The sequence below is a fragment of the Barbus barbus genome, assembly GCF_936440315.1.
Source record: "Barbus barbus genome assembly, chromosome: 8".
In the NCBI taxonomy this organism is placed as follows: domain Eukaryota; kingdom Metazoa; phylum Chordata; class Actinopteri; order Cypriniformes; family Cyprinidae; genus Barbus; species Barbus barbus.
Genome location: NC_136736.1, coordinates 6130891 through 6152056, shown reverse-complemented (window position 1 = coordinate 6152056; position 21166 = coordinate 6130891). Strand labels below are relative to the sequence as shown.

The 21166-nt window shown below is 38.2% G+C and overlaps 1 protein-coding gene across 2 annotated transcripts in view; it reads right to left on the bottom strand.

Moving 5' to 3' along the window:
- Positions 1-1001: 1001 nt before the first annotated feature.
- LOC306873427 (intersectin-1-like) overlaps positions 1002-21166 on the bottom strand; it is a 50044-nt gene continuing 29879 nt past the window's right edge. For both annotated transcript variants that reach the window (XM_079422698.1, XM_079422697.1), the window contains exons 17-39: positions 19199-19308; positions 18895-19106; positions 18630-18751; positions 16985-17304; positions 16706-16877; positions 15575-15780; positions 15199-15281; positions 14935-15101; positions 14783-14828; positions 11544-11665; positions 11126-11249; positions 10521-10712; positions 6975-7096; positions 6537-6643; positions 6087-6270; positions 5293-5391; positions 4944-5111; positions 4547-4759; positions 4325-4446; positions 4105-4187; positions 3916-3999; positions 3630-3803; positions 1002-2327 (exon numbers count right to left, since the gene is read on the bottom strand). In XM_079422698.1, coding sequence (XP_079278824.1) covers positions 2179-2327; positions 3630-3803; positions 3916-3999; positions 4105-4187; positions 4325-4446; positions 4547-4759; positions 4944-5111; positions 5293-5391; positions 6087-6270; positions 6537-6643; positions 6975-7096; positions 10521-10712; positions 11126-11249; positions 11544-11665; positions 14783-14828; positions 14935-15101; positions 15199-15281; positions 15575-15780; positions 16706-16877; positions 16985-17304; positions 18630-18751; positions 18895-19106; positions 19199-19308 — 3381 coding nt within the window. In that variant the 3' untranslated portion in view covers positions 1002-2178. The remainder of the gene's footprint in view (positions 2328-3629; positions 3804-3915; positions 4000-4104; positions 4188-4324; positions 4447-4546; positions 4760-4943; positions 5112-5292; positions 5392-6086; positions 6271-6536; positions 6644-6974; positions 7097-10520; positions 10713-11125; positions 11250-11543; positions 11666-14782; positions 14829-14934; positions 15102-15198; positions 15282-15574; positions 15781-16705; positions 16878-16984; positions 17305-18629; positions 18752-18894; positions 19107-19198; positions 19309-21166) is intronic.

Here is a 21166-nt window from a genome sequence, read left to right as displayed (position 1 = left end):
GTTCAATCAATGGGTTTGTTCATTAAAAAATAACGAAGGTATGGGCAAATCTAATGGTCTGAAATGTACAGTGTGCGTGGTAAGAGATGAGGGAAGGAGAGAAAGAGAAGAGAGGACTAAAGAAAAGATGTGTGACCACGACCCCTTGCATTGTCTGGAATATTCTTTGAGATGAGGTTTGGGGAAAGTGACCCAGCAGAAAGCATCCAAAGCACTAAGAATCACTCTCTCATATATATATATATACGCACATACACACATAGAAAAACCAAGTGGAATAACTTGCTGGCCCCACAATAGCTGTTTTCCTTGATCACTCTGGCATCTCACTAGCACAGCAGTGGAATATTAATGTGTATTGCATCTAGACAAGAAAACACAAATTTAACAAAACTGACCCCCCCCCCCCCCCCCCCCCCCCCCTTTCTCAGGCTCAGTAGTGTGATAACTGAGGGCAAATTAATAAGACAGACACAAATTCAACATATTTCATCATCCATGGCTCTTTCTATAACATATCTGAAGACATTTGCAGAAGATATGAGTGAAGATTGATCCCTTTTGCTCACTGGTTCATTGTTCATTGCCAAACCTTTAACACAACAAACCATCTTGCTATTTTTCTGCAAATAAACAACAGATAAAGCAAATAAGAACACAGTTACAAAATATGAACTCTGACATCTCTTATTTTTACAAATATGACATAACTACAGTGTTGATCGCTAATGCCCAACAACAGCACAAGAATAATAATTTAAAAAAATCATCAAAAACAAACTGAACTTATTAGTAATGCAGTATCAAACTTAAATATAGTACTATGCATTAAATAGTTTACTTTGTGACGTACCACAAGAAAACTAAGAACATCAGGGAACTGAAGAACATCGTTAGTTTTGGGACCTTTAGGGACATTTGACAAAGATGCATTTTTTTTTTATTATTATTAATTATTATTATTTTTTTTACTAATAAAACCTTTGAAAACCTGCTATTTTTCAGTGAGCCTCTGAAATGCGTCCCATTCTCAATAACATAAAAATAAATAAAAGCTACATAACAAAAGATGCTGAAAAACATAATTATTAATTAATTATGTTTATTTTAAAATTACGCAGTCTTTCCATGGAGCATTTGTGGCCGTATCTTTTCGAGACTTGCTGAAAATATCCCTGAACATGTTCACGTTTAATGAACTCCTCAAACAACAAACCAAAAAAAAAAAACATCTCGATTACATTCAGTTGTTGAACGGTCACCAAATATCTTTCAGTACAAACTGAAAACAAATAAATGAGTCGGTTGACACTAGAGAGGTTTGCCAGCAAAACCTGGTTTTAGTTTTTAGTGTTAATGACTGAAATTATGGAATAAATTGCTGAATAGCCAGTAAGACTATTAGGGTGAATCTCACAAAAACATATCCAGGTCACACCAAAATACTAATATTTTGCATTAAAATATGACCTATTTCAGGACCATTATACTTTATGATTCTCATTACTGTAATAGAGTAAGTTTTTTTCAATTACAACGGTTTTTTAAAAGTAAACCTGCATAAATTAAAAGCAGTGCAATAAATATTACCAACATGTATATATATGTAACAATTTAAATAATATATCAGCATTTTTTTCGCATTACAGTTATGAGAATTATATATATTTTTTAAATTATGCAAATAAGTTTTCATGAGATTCACCCATAATGACGGATTTCACTGGAATGGCACATCATTTGGAACGTGTCATCATTCTAGAATGAAAACCTACAAGACTATTGTTTCAAATGGCACTACTGTTCCCGGGTCATTAGAGTGTTAAATACAACTACTGAGCGTTTGACTCTTTAGGTCTTACACAGCATCCTGAGACATCCTTCACATCATTAGGGAACTGAAAGGTTCCCTCTACAGTCATCCTTCATTTTCACTCACACACTTGACTTGTCTTGAAAAGGTGTCAAGGACAATAAAAATCCAATCGGGATCACTGATTAGGACTGTTACAGCATTTTGCAGACTCACAAACACTTGTGCAAATACACACATTCACACTCTGGGATTCATGATGCTGGGTGGAGTGGGACTGTCACATTAGGCTGGTGGGCGTTCACCACGGAGGAGCAACGGATATGGATTCTGGGGGGTCAAAAGGTGAGGTCAAACAGCGTGGGTCAGGGTTCGTCAAAGAGCTGAAGGTCCAGTCGCACCACAATCTCTCCCGTAGGGACTTCATGTAAAAGCAGACGCTTGGTGATGGGCCCCTTAGAGCCCTGGTCCTTCTTGATGTCGGCCAGCCGAATCTCCGTCCTGCCCAAGAAATCTACAAAAGACGAAGCGAGAGAAAGAAAAACTTAGGTTACGAGTATAAACTACCTTTCAACACTTTGGAGTCTGTAAGTTGTTGGTCTTTTATGCCTATTTTTAATTGGATAGGACAGTAGAGTGATGACAGGAAAGCATTGGGTGGAGAGAAGGGAGCAGGATCGGCAAAGGACCTCGAGACGGAAATCGAACTTGGGTTGCCGTGAGCGCAGTTGCGCTGTATGTCGACTCACTAACCACGAGGCTATTGGCACTGACTGTAAGATTTTTTTTTTAAAGGTTTTAAAAAAATATATGCTCAACAAGGCTGCATTTATTTGATCAAAAACACAGTTTAAACAGTAATATTCTGAAATATTTTAACAATTTAAAATGACAGTTTTCCATTATAATCAGTTTTAAAATGTAATTTATGCTGAATGTTCAGCAGCCATTATTTGAAATATATTTTTTGTACACACACACATATACTGCAGTAAGATTTTTAATGTTCCTAAAGAAGATTTTCTATTTGAATATACTTTAAATTATAATTTATTCTCGTAATGCAATAGAAATCTTTTGTAACAATATACACTACCATCTTTTTACCGTAATGTTTTACATTATTTTGGAAGAAATTAATAGTTTTGCACAGCAAGGATGTCAAACTGATCAAAAGTGATAGTAAAGACTTATATTGTTAGAAAAGATTTCTATTTTGAATAAATTCTGTTCTTTTTAACTTATTCATCAAATAATCACAAAAAAGTATCACATTTTCCCAAATAAATAAAAATAAAAATATGGGTAGTTGACGTATCAATGTGTCCTATGGTGTGACGGAAAAATGTAAAATATTTAAAAATCTAACATTGAAGATAAACCTCTCTCATGCTGTTTGTAACTAAGAATGAATGAAGAATACATTTTTTGTTATGTTACACCATAGGACACAGTGCAATTTATATTTGTCAACTACCCATATATATTTGCAGCACAACTGATTTCAACATTTATAATAAATGATAAATCAGTATATTAGAAAGATTTCTGAAACATCATGACACTGAAGACTGGAGTAATGATGCTGAAAATTCAGCTTTGCCACCACAAATAAATAATATTTTAAAGTATATTAAAATCACTATTTTTTTTATCAAATAAATGCAATGCAGCCTTGTTGAGCAGATGAGATTTTTTTTTTTTAAATGTTAAAAATCTTACTGATCCCACACAGCAGCATTTATACATTCTGATATGTTTGATTATATGCGAGCGCATACATACAGTGCACGAGTAAGAGAATGAGTATACTGACCGTCCGGGGAGAACTGATCCCTCTCAAACACAGTGACACACAGCACATCCTGCTCCAGGTCTTTGATGAAGAACTGGCAGTTTGAGTTCCATTTAGGGTTCAGAGTGTCCTGCAGCGTCTTAGTGACATGACACTGAGAGCCCATCGTCACCTCACAGTACGGATTACTCTTCCCTGCACACATAAACACACACACAATGGACATTTATGATATGATCAATAGTACTAAAATGCTTATAACCTCGAAAAGCAGCTTAGATTTTATTATGCAGTATTCATTCTTTACCATTTGAGCGGCAGGGCTTTAGCTCAATGCCTTCAACAATGTTCACCATTAGCCGCCCGATACCAGTGGCCCTCTGAGACCTCACTGCAAATATAACAGAAACACAAAACCAGCGCTTAGCAAACACTCAGAGCATTCATAGCTTTATTAAATCAGCGAGGGGTTAGTAAGGAAAGACGTGAGACAAACCCAAGTAGGCTTTCTCTCTCTTCTTCTTCTCTGTTTCAATGAAGAGCTCAGAAGCGGCTTTGATCTTCTGCACCCAAGCTGTCCTGCAGGATTAGAGAGTGGAACAGAAGAACATTGTCAAGATTATTATGAGAGAACTGTCAAGAGAATTATATCTGAGCACGTGTATTGTAGGTTAATAGGTATAGATCTAAATAATACACAGATAATTAGTAAATACCGCTCGTTGATGCTCTCAGCCCGAATAGTGTAGACTCTGTCGATGTGAGATATGTGGAATATGGGTTCATCTCCAGAAGGATCAGTGGGCAGCTTCACCAGCACCTCATTGAGAAAGATGGGCTGCAGAGGTCAACGAGTCAGGTTAAAGGTCAAGGAATAAGTATTATATTAAAGGTCAAAAACTGACTGCAAATAAATACGATTTCTAAGAATGTCTCACCGTTTTGTACATGCGATACTGCAGGTGGGATTTCGAACTGAAGACTTTGTCCGTTCCAGACGAGCCCAGAGGTTTGATGATCTGCGTGAGGAGCAGGAAATCGTTAAACAGGAAGCCGTAAAGCTCCTTGTTGCTTTTGGCTTTGTAGAGTTTTCCACTGTGCAGGAACTTCCGAGGGCCCAGACAATTTGTTACGGAGTTGAACACAAGTTGCTGTAAAGAGAGAGAAAACCTTTAGGTAACACTTTATTTTGAGGATCAATTCTCACTATTAACTGGTTGCTTATTAGCATGCATATTACTAGCCTATTGGCTGTTTATTAGTACTTATAAAGCACATATTAATGCCTTATACTGTATCACCATATTTCAGATTTCCAGGTTTGTGTTATGGTACCTCTGACAGCCCCTCACACTGCACATGTGCCTGGATCCACTCCAGCCGGTCTGAGTTTTCTTTCTCTCGCACGCCTTCGTTGACTTGCGAGCACAGCTCTTCAGCCTTCTCCAGAGCCAGCCGCAGGTGACTGTGATCCGGGTGGCTTTCTGGAGTGTTTTCTAAAATCTGTGCATGGAAGGAGAAGAAACACAAGACGATGGGTCCAGATACAAAAAGCCAAAGGGAAGAGTGCAGATGGTGATGAACACATTGCTTCTTTATTTGCTTTTTAGCACATAAAGTTTCATTTTCAGTATGTCACTGGTTCTTCATACAGTAGTTAGGAAATAGTTGATTATCAACGTACGTTTTTGATGATGAGGGGGTATCGGGTGACTCTCTGCATGGGTTTGAGGAGGAAGCTGGACAGAGGCATTCCCTTACAGCGAGGGTCCATCGCCAACCGCTGTAAAACATGCAAACATACATAAAGATTCAAAACACGCATAAAATATCAACTACGCAAGTCAATTTAAGTCAATTTCTAAAGCCCTTTATACAATGCAGATTATAAAAAAAAAAAAAAAAAAAAAATGACATTCAGCCAAGTATGGTGACCCATACTCTGAATTCGTGAGCTCTGCATTTAACCCATCCAATGTGCACACACACAGCAGTGAACACACACACCGTGAACACACACCCGGAGCAGTGGGCAGCCATTTTATGCTGCGGCGCCCGGGGAGCAGTTGGGGGTTCGGTGACTTGCTCAAGGGCACCTCAGTCGTGGTATTGAGGGTGGAGAGAGCGCTGGACATTCACTCCCCCCACCTACAATCCCTGCCGGCCCGAGACTCGAACCCGCAACCTTTGGATCACGAGTCCAACTCTCTAACCATTAGGCCACGACTTCCCAAGGGGCCACGACTTCCCACATTATACAATACAGATTGAGCTTCACAAAGATAAAATGTGCAGAAATACGCAGAATCAATAATGGAAATTCCGCAATGAAATTAATTTTCTTCAAAAAATATAAAAATGTTGTTAAAACAATTTAAAACGACTTATTACATTTAAAATCTGCAAACAATATCACAACAAAAATAGAAACTGGGCATTTTAATAAAAAAAAAATTAAGCATTAACCCATAGTCTCACCTTAACAAACTCTTTGAATTCAGGCACCTCGTCTGTTTTCTGCTGAATGAGGGTGGCGCCGTTGAGCTGGCAGCTGCAGAAACGGATGTACGGCTGCATGTGAGGAAGCTGAGCCGTCAGGATGTCACCAATCATCTTCACCGGCATGCGCTCACCTGACATCTTCTTCCTCACCCGCAACGCCCTGGAGACAGAGAGGCATTCTGGGTAAGCCACATAATGCTCATTATATGGAATTACATCTGATCTATTCTTATAGTTGTTATGAAGCTCTGAAGTGTGAATATTTAATTAAATGACCTGACATGCTGCATTACGTTAATACATGCTGATGTACTGCATTCTCATTAACAGCTTTAGATCAGTTTCTATCATAGAATAAACACGATTGGAGCTTAAAACAGATGATGGAGTCAGGATTTCCTCTGTGTTAATCAATAGGTGGCATACTTGAGCAGTTTAATGTTGCACATGATCAGCTCTTTCCAGTTGACAAAGATCATGGCCACCTCCTTCTCAGTCAACAATTCCGACTCCAGCAAAGGCTTCTGGAACGTCTGAAAGCAAACCATAAATATTGGTTAATTTTTTATTTATTTATTTACTATTACAGCTAATACTCATTGGGTGAATGTCAAGAAATGTAGTATTTTATCCCACCTCCCAAAATAATGAAAATTATATAGATATATGCAAGTTTATTTCACCCTAAAATGATCAAATATGTGTGTGTATGTATATATATTTACATAAAATAACAAAATATTTATATTTGAAACATATTAAATAAGTTTCTTGACTGTTTTTAAACATCAAGCAACAGTCCTGACTACTATTGATCTTGGCCACTATAGGCCTGATTGAACCATAATTTCTTACGAGTTTTACCTCAGTGACTAGCTGCAGGTCATTTACATAGTTTTCCTCTGTAACAATAAGTTCATGTATGTAACCCTGCCTCTTCCGTTCCACTGGGGTCAGCATGTCGAGCAGGTGGAGGTCGGCACACCCTGTGAAACGCACAGACGTCATGCAGTCACATCTCATGCTTAGATTAATACATTACAAAAAGATTAATAAATAATTAGTACATTAACTCAGTTGTAATTTAAGCAGACAAAAATCAAGCACTTACAACAAACTTGTATTACTTTGGTAAGAATAATAATGGAAATTAAAGCTGAATGTTTTTTCTCTTTGCATTAAGGCAAGGAATAAATGTATGATTATTGCAAAACAAAGCGTGTATATAAAGCGTTACACTTGCCAAATAACTGGACATGCAACATTGATTTGAGTTGAACTTACTTTATTATGTGAGAAGAAAGAGATGACGGAGTGATACGAGGCATAACTAGCAGCTATTGTAGGAACACACTCAACTATTCAAAAATATTTGACCGCAGAATGCTGCGATTGCCCAATCAGAATCAATTATTCCAGACAGCTGTGTAACTAAATTTACTTCTATAGAACATGCATGCAGGCATATTACTCAAGCAATGCTGATTTTATGCCATATGAGTCATGAATGAATTATTATTGTGCATTCAAAAACATTATGCATGTGATATTGACACAAATGCTTCATCTGGTAGCAGATTGAAAATATATAAATAAATAAAGCCAGTCTGCAGTTGCCATGAAGTTCTTTAATGGTTACACATTTTTTATAAAGGTGATATGACACTTTGTTTAAAGCTAGGAATCGTTGTATATTGTTGAGTTTTTAACTGTACATTCATTTTATTTTGATAAAATGCTTTAATAGTCAAGTACAACGGTTAATGTTTTGGACAATTTGGTGAGATATTCAGAACAAATGCATTTTATTACAGACTACTGAATGGGTAGGAAGCGGTTGTGCTTCTGGATTCTGAGGATGGGGATGTTCACCTAAAATAAAAACAAAACCAAAAACTTTGCAAGAGACTGATCACGGACATGACCGACAGTCCATCCAGCCAATAATAAAGCAGCACCCTCAAATACTTTACACTGTGGAACCAATAAAGAACCACACAGACATCATTTCATGTCTTGTTTCTCACCATTAAAATTACAACACTGTTATGAGGCAGATAAAAAACAAAATCAGTTCATGTGTTGCCAGTACAATATTGTAGGAGTACAAATTAATGCCATGCTTTGTTTGCTTTCTAACAAGCAGAAAAAAACAAGAAACTGGATGATCTAAAGGTCCTAAAACTCAGTCTCTTGTTCTTGCATTTAAATGAAAATTCCAGTCTTTCGTGTTTCACTTGTAAACGTCTATTTATTCATAAGCATTTGTGATTAAAAGGGTATTAAGCTTCTATTCAGTACATTAATGTTTTCCTTAATGCTGTTTAGGGTTTCATTCAAAGCATGACAACTCAATTTCATAAAATTTGGACTTTCTAAATGTTCCTATTCACTACTTGTACCATCATATTTTTGTTTTCCAGTAAAGGACGGTGTACATACTGCAGTGGATTTTTTTTAACACTATGCATAATTTTCGATCATTATAAAAATAGTGAGCTGTTATATCAAGAACACCTCGAAATCTAGTGTTCTCAAAAATCAACATTTCAAAAATAATTGCAAATTCAATCAACATGACAGAATGATGACAGCAAACGATTGACAATACAAAACAAAGGCATTCATCCATCTATATGGGAAATGCAATTATACAAGAAATGAACCCTCTGAAAATCCAACCATGTAAGGAAACCCTTCACGAGTACGTCACTTCAAGCAACATTTTGTCTATCACTGTACCATTATCCTTAAGTGGCAGTTGTGCAGTTTTTTTTTGGTTTGCAACACCAATTCTCAACCCCATCACACAAACACATTGAAACAAACAATCAAAAAAAAAAAAAAAAACCCAAACAAACAAACACAAATCAATTCATCCACTGTTTTGGTATGAACATGTAACAAACAATGACACAAAGAGGCATGTGACTGGACCGGATGAACTGAGGCGCCCATCCTGTCCGTAAAATTGACTGACAGCACCTGTGTTTACCAGAAAGGGGTGAAGAGGAGTGGGGGGGGGGGGGGGGGGGGGGGGGTTGTTCTGAATGACACACAACAGTATTCTACATGAAGTCCACATATCCGACCATTTGGGGACCTTTGACATGGTGTATACTCGTTTTCGAGATCACTTGACTTGTTTTAGACACACTTTGGCATCCGAAAGGTATGACATCTTGATATTTCAATTGGTCGGATATGCTGTACACATCGCTATGTCTCAGTTCCACATATTAGAGCCTTGATGAGTTTGCAATGACACTAGTAAGCACGTCAGTTATGACACATGTTTGATACTGCACCCCGTTACATCATGACTCATGAATAGTGGGTCATTCTGTGGTGCTATGGTCCAATGAGAAACCCGGGGGTGGGGCTTGGAGGAGCGAAAGCGTGCATTAGCCGGATGAAGCGGAGGAACTTAACACTGACTGGAACCACATTTTGATTGGTTGCTTCATAACAGCTTTTTTACCTAAAGGCTTTGGGGCGAGATCACAGAAAGCCACAAAAGGACCCACTATCCAGCACTTTTTTTTGATTAGTGTTTCAATTCAATGTACAAATTCATTGTGAATGATTAATTTCATGAATTTGTCAAAGAAAAAAGGAAAGAGATCCTTCAAATATTAGGCATTCTTGTTTATTTAATTGCTTTAATGCGGAGGATGCTGGCTGGCAATTTTGCCCGTGAGTCTACGGTTCTGAATATTGAGGTTAACGACTGCTCTCTGTCGCATTCGTCTCTTCTGGCCACAAAGCCAGCTGGGGGGGGCAGTCACATGATCAATGTTCCATCTCCCATCATCCCGCTGGGCACGGTTTAAGGGATAGTGGGTCGCTTTGAGGACTTTCAAGGCTGAGTGGGATATGGGCAACATAAGAGTCCTAGAAAGAGGAAAACACAGCACATAAGCCAAAAAAAAGGAAAAAAAAAATCTAAAGAAAGAAAGGAAAGAAAGAAAAACCACAATGTGCAAAATCTTTACGAGCTAGGAGAACTAAATGAACTCTGCAAGACACTTTTCACAGGACGCCACAATGACAAGGACACCGGCATGCAGGCAGAGATAGAAAGAGAGATGAGTCTACTTAATGCTCTACAACATGAGGTGAGAGGTCGACTGGAAACAGGAAGAGGAGGGGCTTCGGTGTGGACATTGGACGCTCTATAACTCACCACATTGTGAGGACAAACTAATTTTGAGAAGGTCCTCAAAGATTGGAAAGAAATGACTGTGTTGGCACAGTCCATTTAACTGGATATTATTGGTGACGCTTCAAGCCAATTGTCTCTCAAAGGGATTGCAGGATTTATTTGTTATTTCTAATTTCTTAGAGCAGTATAAAGAGAGGTTCAGCATGAGTGCATGTATAAGATACAGGAAAACGTTCTGGACTCACATTGTTGGCTGGGGTCTGTGTCGGTGGTCAGCTTAACGTAGTTTGATGGGAAAAGGCCAATGGAACCATTCAGCTCTCCCTTCCACCAATCAGGATCCTCTCTGCTCAAAACATTGATGATTTGGCCCTTCCCAAAAGGCAGCTCATCATCGTTCTGAGCCGTGTAATCATACATGCCAATCACCTGGCACACTATGGAGGGGAAACACAAACACACATGTAATATGTGTTTTTGTACAACTGTAGTTCATCTTCACATCTTTTTCAAATACTGACAATTTCAGAATCTCTATTTCAATATTTATTCTTGAATAATATAATATAGTATAATATACTATAATGCCTTTATTCCTGATTACTAGAGTGTTTTGCTTAGCTATTTGGTAGATCGCCTTTATTTATCAACCATGAGGACATGCAAATACTATGAAAAACAGAGCTGAGGATGGTGTGTAGGCAGCATTATACAAGTAACCTAGCCTGTACTAAATGACAAGAGGCAACATGCTCAAACTTGACATACTTAAATGCTTATACTTGGACAAAAGACAACATTTAATCTGTGCCAAGAGAAACCAGTTTCTCGCAGAATTAGTTACATGTACCTGTATTGGGTGTTGGCAGCTTGGGTGGATTGGGCTCTGTGGGTGTGGTCTTACTGGTGCTGGGGCTCAATAATTTTACATAATTAGCTGGAAACCAGCCAATCTGACGCTTCTTTCCTCTTGCCTGGAGAAAGCAACAGCAGTGGGCCATTAAAACGAATCTGAAGTAAAAATTTAGCATACAATCTAATTTATGAGGGACAGCAATACCTCACTGGCTTCACCAAATCATATCAATCCACAAGCACTGATGTCATAAATTAAATGAAGTAAATCTGAGCACAAATAATCAGGTGTAACATTACAAAGCACCAAATAGGTTTTGCCTCTATAACTGCAGATTCTATTAAATGTTTAAAGTTTGTGTTATTGTGGTAGAAAGTGTGGGTGTATTTAATAGCATCAGCGTTATTCAGACCTGAAGTTCTCCTTCCCACCATCCTCCTGGGTTTTTCTTGCGAATGAGAATGAGCTGGCCTGGTGCTAAAGTGAGCTGCTCTGTCCCGGTGGCTGTGTAAGGAGCGATCACCTGGGCAATCTCTGAACACAGAAGAAAAACACAGGTAAAAGGTGAACCATTATCCAATAAAATACTGTGATGGTGTAATTGACTGTTCGCAAAGAGCTTGATTGACAGGCGATCTGACCAATCAGAACGCAGAGATTATGCAGCACCGCTGCTATCCGCCATCTTGCCCGACAGCTACGGCCTGTCACTGCGGTCAAGCCAGCCGCAGTTCAGAAAAACACGGTCAAGCCAGCCGCGATTGAAATTAGTAGTGTATTACTATGATTACAGTAATTGCATGACCAACACAGAGATAACCCGCTTTCAGAGTGCTTTTCATAAAATGAGATTAATGACATATTTCGGGATTTTAATGTAATAATTTAAGAAATGAACGGTCAGATCTTATAGAGCAGTGGTTCCGTTCACAGCCTCGCAGGAGCAGATATACTTTGAGGTAGGGCTGGGCGATAAAACGATAACTATAATTATATAGTGATATAATTTTCCTAGAAAAACCAAGTTCGATAAATATTCAATTTAACATTTATGCGGCAAAAACGGAACGCAGCGCTACTCATTTGTACCGCGCCACACGGACCATATCCGCTCGGTTCAAACAGCAGCGCAGCTCACCGATCACGCAACCACTAAACAGCGCTGTGAGATCCAGTGAGAAGAGCTTGAATTCAGCGAAGAACACAAATGACTGGTATAAACTAGTATCAATCGATATCAGTCAACTGATATAAACTAGTTTAAATCCAGATAAAACAGCGCTGACAAACAGCAGAACACTGTGTGCAACGATACAGTCAGAAGGCTTTTCAATCTACAAATCACCATGGTTTACCATGGATTTACTGTAGTAACACTAACTGCACCATGGTATTGTGGCAGAAATGTGGGGCTAGCGTTTGCGCATTTATAATAAATGTATTTAGACTACTGTTTTACATATAAATAGGCTACCTAGAAACCATATAGTTGCATTTTTACCACAGTATTGAGGTGCTATATGTGTGGTTTTAACTCTGGTTATCATGATGTAAATGTATGCTACTATGGAAGAACAATGGTTAATTTTAATAAAACTCAAACAGTCAGAAAAATAAAATTTCACCATATAAAAAAAGGAGGTTGTTGCAATTTTTACAGATGTTACTGATTTTGATAGTGAACATAAATTTACATCTGCATCCTAACTCAAACTACTACTGTCAACTCAATGTCAAATGTGCATTTCTAAGAGACAAAAAATTATATTGTTATTGCATTTATTTTATATATATTTAAAAAAAAATCCAGAAAATCACATTGTATGATTTTTGAATAATTAATCCCATCCATCCTCCCCTTAATACGGTGCAGTGGTTATGTCCCCTTTGCAGAAAAGCACCCCCAAAGCATGATGTTTCCACCCCCATGCTTCACGGTTGGGATGGTGTTCTTGGGATTGTACTCATTCTTCTTCTTCCTCCAAACACGGCGAGTGGAGTTTATACCAAAAAGTTATATTTTGCTCTTATCTGACCCCATGACATTCTCCCATGCCTCCTCTGGATCATCTGCAGTGGTGCTGCAGGATTTTCATCCATGACGGTGTAGTGTGTTACTAATGGTAACTGTTGAGACTGTAGTCCCAGCTCTCTTCAGGTCATTGACCAGATCCTCCCGTGTAGTTCTAGGCTGATCCCTCACCTTTCTCAGGATCATTGATACTCCACGAGGCGAGATCTTGCATGGAGCCCCAGTCTGAGGGAGATTGACAGCCATCTTGAATTTCTTCCATTTTCTAATAATTGCGCCAACAGTTGTTGCCTTCTCACCAAGCTGTTTGCCTATTGTCCTGTAGCCCATCCCAGCCTTGTGCAGGTCTACAATTTTGTCCCTGGTGTCCTTAGACAGCTCTTTGGTCTTGCCCATAGTGGAGAGGTTGGAGTCTGATTGATTGAGTGTGTGAACAGGTGTCTTTTATACAGGTAACGAGTTCAAACAGGTGCAATTAACACAGGTAATGAGTGGAGGATAGGAGGGCTTCTTAAAAGACAAACTAACAGGTCTGTGAGAGCCAGAATTCTTGCTGGTTGGTAGGTGATCAAATACTTATATGATGCAATAAAATGGAAGTTAATTATTTAAAAATCATACAATGTGATTTTCTGGATTTTTTTTTCATGAACCACTGTTATAGAGGACATACTATATATACACCTCATATAAAACCATTTTACTGCAGCGTTTTTGAGATATGGGACATTATTATACTTTAGAGGGCTACAAAGACCTAATTTCTAATAAGTAGAAAAAAACAATGGTCAGTTTTTATATGGGACGTCCCATACTATATGCACACCTCATATGAAAGCATTTTACTGCAGCATTTTTGAGGTATGGGACATTATTTGATTAAGAGGGGTATAAAGACCTCATTTCTAATAAGTAGAAGAAATTAATGGTCAGTTCTTATACGGGACGGCCCACACTATATGCACACCTCATATGAAACCATTTTACTGCAGTGTTTTTAAGATATGGGACATTATTAAATTTAGAGGGGTATACAGACCGCATTTCTAATAAGTAGAAAAAAACAATGGCCAGTTTGTATATGGGACGTCCCATACTATATGCACACCTCATATGAAATCATTTTCAATGCAACTCTCCTCGCATCACTTCATGTCATCTTCTCACTCATTAAACTATGACAGGTCCTTTGATTGGTTCACGTGTTTGAACTGAGGCAATATAGTGATCTGTCACGACACAATGAAGAGCCACAAAACGGTATTTATTGTTTGAATTTCTTTAAAAATTACTCGATTTAAAAGCTGAGGGTCCTGAGACCTTGTTTCTTATCAGAAGTAACCTACTCTGTCTTCTCTGTCGGTGTGTTGTCAGTTTCTTATTTGCTCTGCAATGTATTTTTCATTGCATGAGAACGTGTGTGTAGTGTGAGAGCGGCATTGCTTGTCGGTCATGGCAACGGTAACTGAAGGTGGGCGGGTTTTGTTATGAAGGCCACAAAACTGCTGCTTGCAGCTGTTTTTTCCAGCTAAAATTCTCTCAAACATCAACTAAACCAACATAAAAGTTATATGGTACAAGTTTTATGAGAGTTATAGCATGAGGACATGAGCACCCACCTGGCTTCTTCCCTAAACTTCCTGTTTTCCCAGCAGATCCCAAACCCTAGAAATAAAAAAAGGGTAAAGAATGCTATTGTTATGATTTTTCTGGTTGAAACTGTTCCTTATTTGACTACAATAATTTTTTCATGCAAATTAAATCAAAGTACCTCAGATTCTTTAGGCTTGACATAATTTGAAGGGAAGACTCCGGTCTTCCCGGCCACAGTGCCGGTCCACCAATCTCCTTCTTTCTTTGTGACCGTGATGACATCACCTTGCTGGAAGGTCAAGTCACCCTGCTCACTGCTTTCATATGTGTACATAGCCACATACTCTGTGATTACACAAAATCACACAAAGACTTTCAGATATAAAATGATTAAGGAGAGAGGGAGAAACACAATCTATCGAGCTGTCGCTGGTAAACTGACCTTCTCCGAGATCTGTGGATTTGTTTGGAGATGGGCTGGGTCTCTTAACACTGGGAGGGCTGTCTGAAGAGCCGGATTCAATACTGAAACAGAACAATGACATTAAAAACTCAAAATCACAGTCTGGATGAAACCGTGCGTCCAACATTACTTTTTGTAATAAAACTGGTACTTCATAATGGGGACGTAATGGTTGTATTTATTATGTTATATGCAAAAAGTGATAAACATATATATTACAAATATAATATTATAAATCTGTACTATTTTGAACAGATGCATTGACTGAAAACTAAAATTAACATTCTAATATGCTAACATCCACTAATATTAGCCAGTAACCAATATGGTAATCGTATATCACCAATATACACACCTCATAGATTTCCGGACGGGGCCAGAGATGAGTTTGACGTAAGATTTGGGGAACCATCCTCTTTGCCCTTGCACCTCCCCAAACCACCACATATCCTGCTGCTCCAGGACGGTGATCACGTCATTCTTGTTAAAGTTTAGGTGATTGTCTTTCTTGGCTCTCCATGGATACAAAGCCTGTGCCTGCAGACCCTCCACCTTTTCACCCTGGAAACAAGAAAGACAGCAAGAGTTTTCAAAAATGAAAAAAAAAATTAAATAAAAAAAGATCAGCAGTAATGCACTCACAAGATCTCAGCACCTAATCATAACTTCCATCTAATGAAATGATGAACAATGCTGTGATTCTTTTCATATGCAGCAACAAAGTAATAGCCTGAAAGAACGAGGCCTTGCAGTCTTTAAAGCAATAGTTCATTTGCTAGAAAATTTACAACAATTTTTTACTCTCAGGCCATCCAAGATGTAGATGAGTTTATTTCTTTGTTGGAGCATATTTGAAGAAATTGTGCATTACACCATTTACTCACCAATGGATCATCTGCAGTGAATGGGTGCCATCAGAAAGAGAGTCCAACCAGTTGATAAAAACATTACAATAAACCACAAGTGACCCACATGACTCCAGTTCATCAATTAATGTCTAGTAAAACAAAAAAACGGTGTATTTTTCAAAACAAAAAAACATCAATATGGACTATTTTGGCCAGAAGCAATGGTTAAAAACAGTTAAAAAGCCTTAATGATGAATTTGTTTATTATAAACATGGAGCAGTTCACAAAACATTAATTGATGGACTGGAGTCGTGTGGATTACTTTTGGATTATTGTGATGTTTTTATCAGTTGTTTGGTCTTTCATTCTGACGGCGCCAATTTACTGCAGTGGATTTATTGGTGTGAAAGTGATGTAATGCATAGAAATAGAAACAAATGAAAGAATCAAATAGAAACAAACTCATCTACATTCTGACTGGTCTGAGACTCAGTCAACTTTTATTTAACTTTTGTGTTGGAATTATTGATTTAAAATGCATGTACGTATTCAATATAAGTAGTTAAGAAAATATAAGAAATCTAATGCAAAAATTCCTTAATATAGTAGGGGGCAGTTTTTTGGAGAGTATATGTACCTGGCCGAGCACAGGTGAGGGTGAGGAGCCTGAAAGCGTGGCTGGGGTGAAAGCAGAGCGCTGTCTGATCTGCCCTCCACTGGGCACTGACAGGGACGGCTGAGTGGGCTGGGTCGGCCATGCATCCCATCCATCGTTATCCTGCTTCTCCACAGCAGAATTAGCTGGCCATCTGAATTATAAGTCACAAGAACATAGAATCAAAAGAGATGCAGATAAACCTGAAATGAAAAAAATTATCTTTGCTAGTAACATTTTTTAATTGGACAAATTACTTACGTAGTGCTGAAATCTGCCCAGTTACTGGATGTTGAGGAAGATGAGGGGGCGGGGCCTGGAGGGGGAGGGGCTGATGAGGGCGGGGCTATCGATGCAGACTCTATGGAGACTGACTGCAAGGGTGTGGCTGTGGTTGTTGAAGAAGCGGATGACATATGGGAACCCAATTTAGGGGCAGAACTAGAAGCAGCACTAGCTCTCAAATTAAGAGGAACTTCAGATTCTGGAATCTTCTCTGCATAATTGGCAGGGAACCAACCAGTCTTCCCTTTAATCTCTCCGCCTAACCATTCAGGTTCACCTGTCTGAGACTCATCCACCTGAAAAGAGAAAGCAAATGAGAGACATAAAATCAGGACGTGACAAAACAATAATCACAAATAACTGGGTGATAAAGAATCACAGGGAACCACAGCATCTTAATAAACATCAGAGAAACATGAACTGGAATATACAGAGCACTGTGACTGTATGTGAAGAAACAAAAGGACTCATTTAATTGATTAAATACAGGAAATTGATTAAATGGTCATGGCATCCCAGAGGCATCATCTCTGAGTGATCTAATGGCAAACACAGCAAAGCCTCTGAAATCTTGGAAAAAAACTCAACAACAGACACAGACATGTAGCCACACATTATGATCTCTGTACAGGGTCTGTTTCAGCTCAGTGACAGTTGAACAAAACAGAGAACATCAGAGGCAAACTAGAAATGAATAAAAGTGCACAAGGAGCAGAAACCTCGACTTACCCACTCTCCCTTCACCTTCAGGCAGAGAGAGCAAAGGGAGCATAGAGGCAGGGTCAGAGGTCAGTAAATGTACAAACTAGCAGCAAACATATACTCTCTCACACAAAGCAAAGACAATTGCACACTCTCTGGCAAGCACACATCAGAACTATGGCTGTTGATTTGACACGTTAACTTGGCGCAGTTAATTTTTCAAACAAATAACATTTAAAAAAAATTAAAGCATTTAATACACCCCGCCCTGTCACAGATCGAGACGTCACCTTACATTATTACATGCAATATATTTAGTTCTAAAGCTACTTTTGTAATGTCTAATAATGTTTTTCTCATTTAACACAATAATGACTTTATCTTTGGAGGATAATTTCTCAACCAAAATTGATGTTTGATTCATTTGCGATTTATTAGATTATTAATCAGCACATCATATAATTAACATTCTTTAAACTTTAATGGCAGTCTAATCAGAAAATAAAAGCACACACTGTAGGGCTAAAACTATTCCTTAGTATAATAGTAAACAGAGTAATTATATGCAAAATGCAAAAATAACAAAATTAAATAATTGTGGATAACTATTGCTTTAAATATTCTATATACACTGTCTTTCAAAACTGTGGATTGGTAAGATTTGATTTTTTTTTTTTAAATAAGTAATTTACACACACCAAGACTGCATTTATTTGATTAAACTGCAGTAAAAACAGCAATATTTTCAAGTATTATTACATTTTAAATGATTTCTATTTTAATTTTTTTTTTGCAATTTATTCCTGTGATGGCAAAGCTAAATTTCAGCATCATTACTCTAGTCTTCAGTGTCACATGATCCTTCAGAAATCATTTTAATATGCCGATTTGCTGATCAAGAATGTTAAAAATTGCTTACCATCACTATATCTCCAGGATGGATGGTGATTTCATCATGACTGCGGGCCTCAAAGGGATAGAGTGCTCTATAGTAGACCACCTTTACTTTGTCCTGATTAAAGCCAGTCACTGGAATCTTATCTATTTCAGAAACACAGAAAAGTTATATTGAGTTATGCCATTTAGGGTGAGCTTAACATGTCTCAATATGAATAAACAACCAAAAAGCAGCTGCAAAACAATCCAATTCACGTCTGTCTGGTTCAACATCATCTTTGTCTCACCTGCCATAGACCAAGGGGAGTGCGCCTGTAGTTTTCCCGATTGTGGATGCTGTGTGAAGAGTTTGGAGAGGTTATCCTGTACTTCGCCTCTGCTGTGGTTCTCCTCTTCACTCACTTGGCTTATCCAAGCCTGAGACGCAGGAGGAGTGGGAGCTTTACCCAGTCCATCATCTCTCCATACAGGAGACACACCATCTTCTGTTCCTGACAACCTGAGGGAAAGTGAGGGACAAAATGAATGCCTGTTAAAAAAGTCAATTTACTTCTTTTACGCAAAGAATAGCCACGGAAGGATATAAAATACCTAGACTCTTGTAATTCTGTGGACTTCCTGTCATGCGATGGCTGGGTGATGTCAGCCTCCAGCTCCTTTTGTTTTTGCCTCTGTTGTTTGTTGTGGATTTCTCTCAGCTCCTGCAATGCATGATGGGATATTGGAGGACAGGTAAGGGGGAGTATAGGGGGCAACGGGGCTCTGCTTGCGCTCTTTCTCACACTCAGACACGTTCACAGCTGCAAGTGCTGTCTGGACAATCTGTTCGAAGTCTCAGTCACACAGTCTCTAATTATTTCTATACGGGAATCATATTTCTAAATATTGAAAAGATTCAGTCGTCTTTTCCAGACTATTTGATACTCTCTGCTATCTCTAAATATTTTCATTTTAAAAAAAAGAAAATGTAAAAACAGTACACAGCATATACACTGCGTGCTTGACTGTATGATTCATATAATCATATATTATGTTCATAAATGGCAGGCAAATGACTCACTAATGTAACAATTGACTGACAACATACTCAACGCATTTATATTTCAATACTGTGTGCGTAAATCGTACACTTGCATGGTACATGGTGCAAATTGCATAGCAATTGCGTTCATGACGGCAGGCTGCAATGCCGGCTGGGTAATGTCACATGAACCACAGAAGTCACAAGAGAGGAAACAACAGACTGCTTTAGCAGACCAATGAAAGCACTGCTGCTTATGTAATGCCTGACCATTCCACCAATAAGCAAGATCTTTGGGAAAAACCATTAGGATATGGTAAGGGAGTCAGTATTTTTTATCTTTTTTGTAGATATTAAACTGACAGACCTGTTGATAGCATATACTTATTACTGAAGTGTATCTTTCTCTGGTCTGGCATCTCTTATTGAAGCGACATTTCTGTTCAATGTTGAATGCCACATAAGCACAATTGACACATTGAATTATACAATCAAGAAAGACGACTGCAAGCGGTTTGGTAACAGACAGACTATGGATGGACAGAGAGAGTTAGCCATTCAATTGTAAAACACACATATATACACACCAAACCAGAGTAAAAGGGTGAGAGTGTTTAGATTTCACGAACCAGACATGCACTTTTTAATGCATTTGTAAATCCACACACTGAAGATGTAAGGTTTGCTTCTGTTAGCAACTTCACTGACAATTTATTTCTTCTTTCTTTTTAAATGTAGTTTTTGCTGGGAAAGCCTGTATAGAATTTTCTTGATCACACCAGGATCAATGTAACTAAATGACATGAACCTATACAATTATAAAAAAAAATTGTGAACTAAAACTATTTAGATTGTATCCACTGCTACATATTTGTCATTCTCTATAGAATGCTTGAATTCCAAAATGAACTGTTCAGTATCCAACCAAGTAAATAAATGCTAAAATCCTAGCCAATGGACAGAAAGACAGATCACTGCATTACAATATCTCAAACTGGTGTAAGGGAATTTACAGCTAGCTACTCTATTTTAAAAACTCCTCAAAATAAATATTCTCAAATTACTAGAATGCAAATGTAAAATGATGCAAAAAAATATTTAATGGCTGCTAAGAGATTTCAAAGGATGTAATTTTAATCAAAGGACTAGTACCGATGTCGGTACTTTTGATAACACTATCCATATCATCTCTGTCTATGCAGCTCTTGGATTTCATCAAAAATATTTTAATTTGTGTTACGAAGATGAACAAAGATCTTACGGGTTTGGAACGACATGAGGGTGAGTAATTAATGACCACATTTTCATTTTTGGGTGAACCTTTAACTGACGCATGTCTTGGGGGAAAAAAAGCAGCACGATCAACCTTACGCATAATTATGATGATCTGCCACAGATCAGTGCACAAAAAGGCTTAGCTTTCTACCAATACGTGAAGGTTTAGAATAGCTACAGCACTGCCTTTGATGGGTTTCTCAAAGGGAGTTGGAGGAGGTGCAGTGAGACACAAGAGCAGGGGACATGGTGTAGGGTGAAAT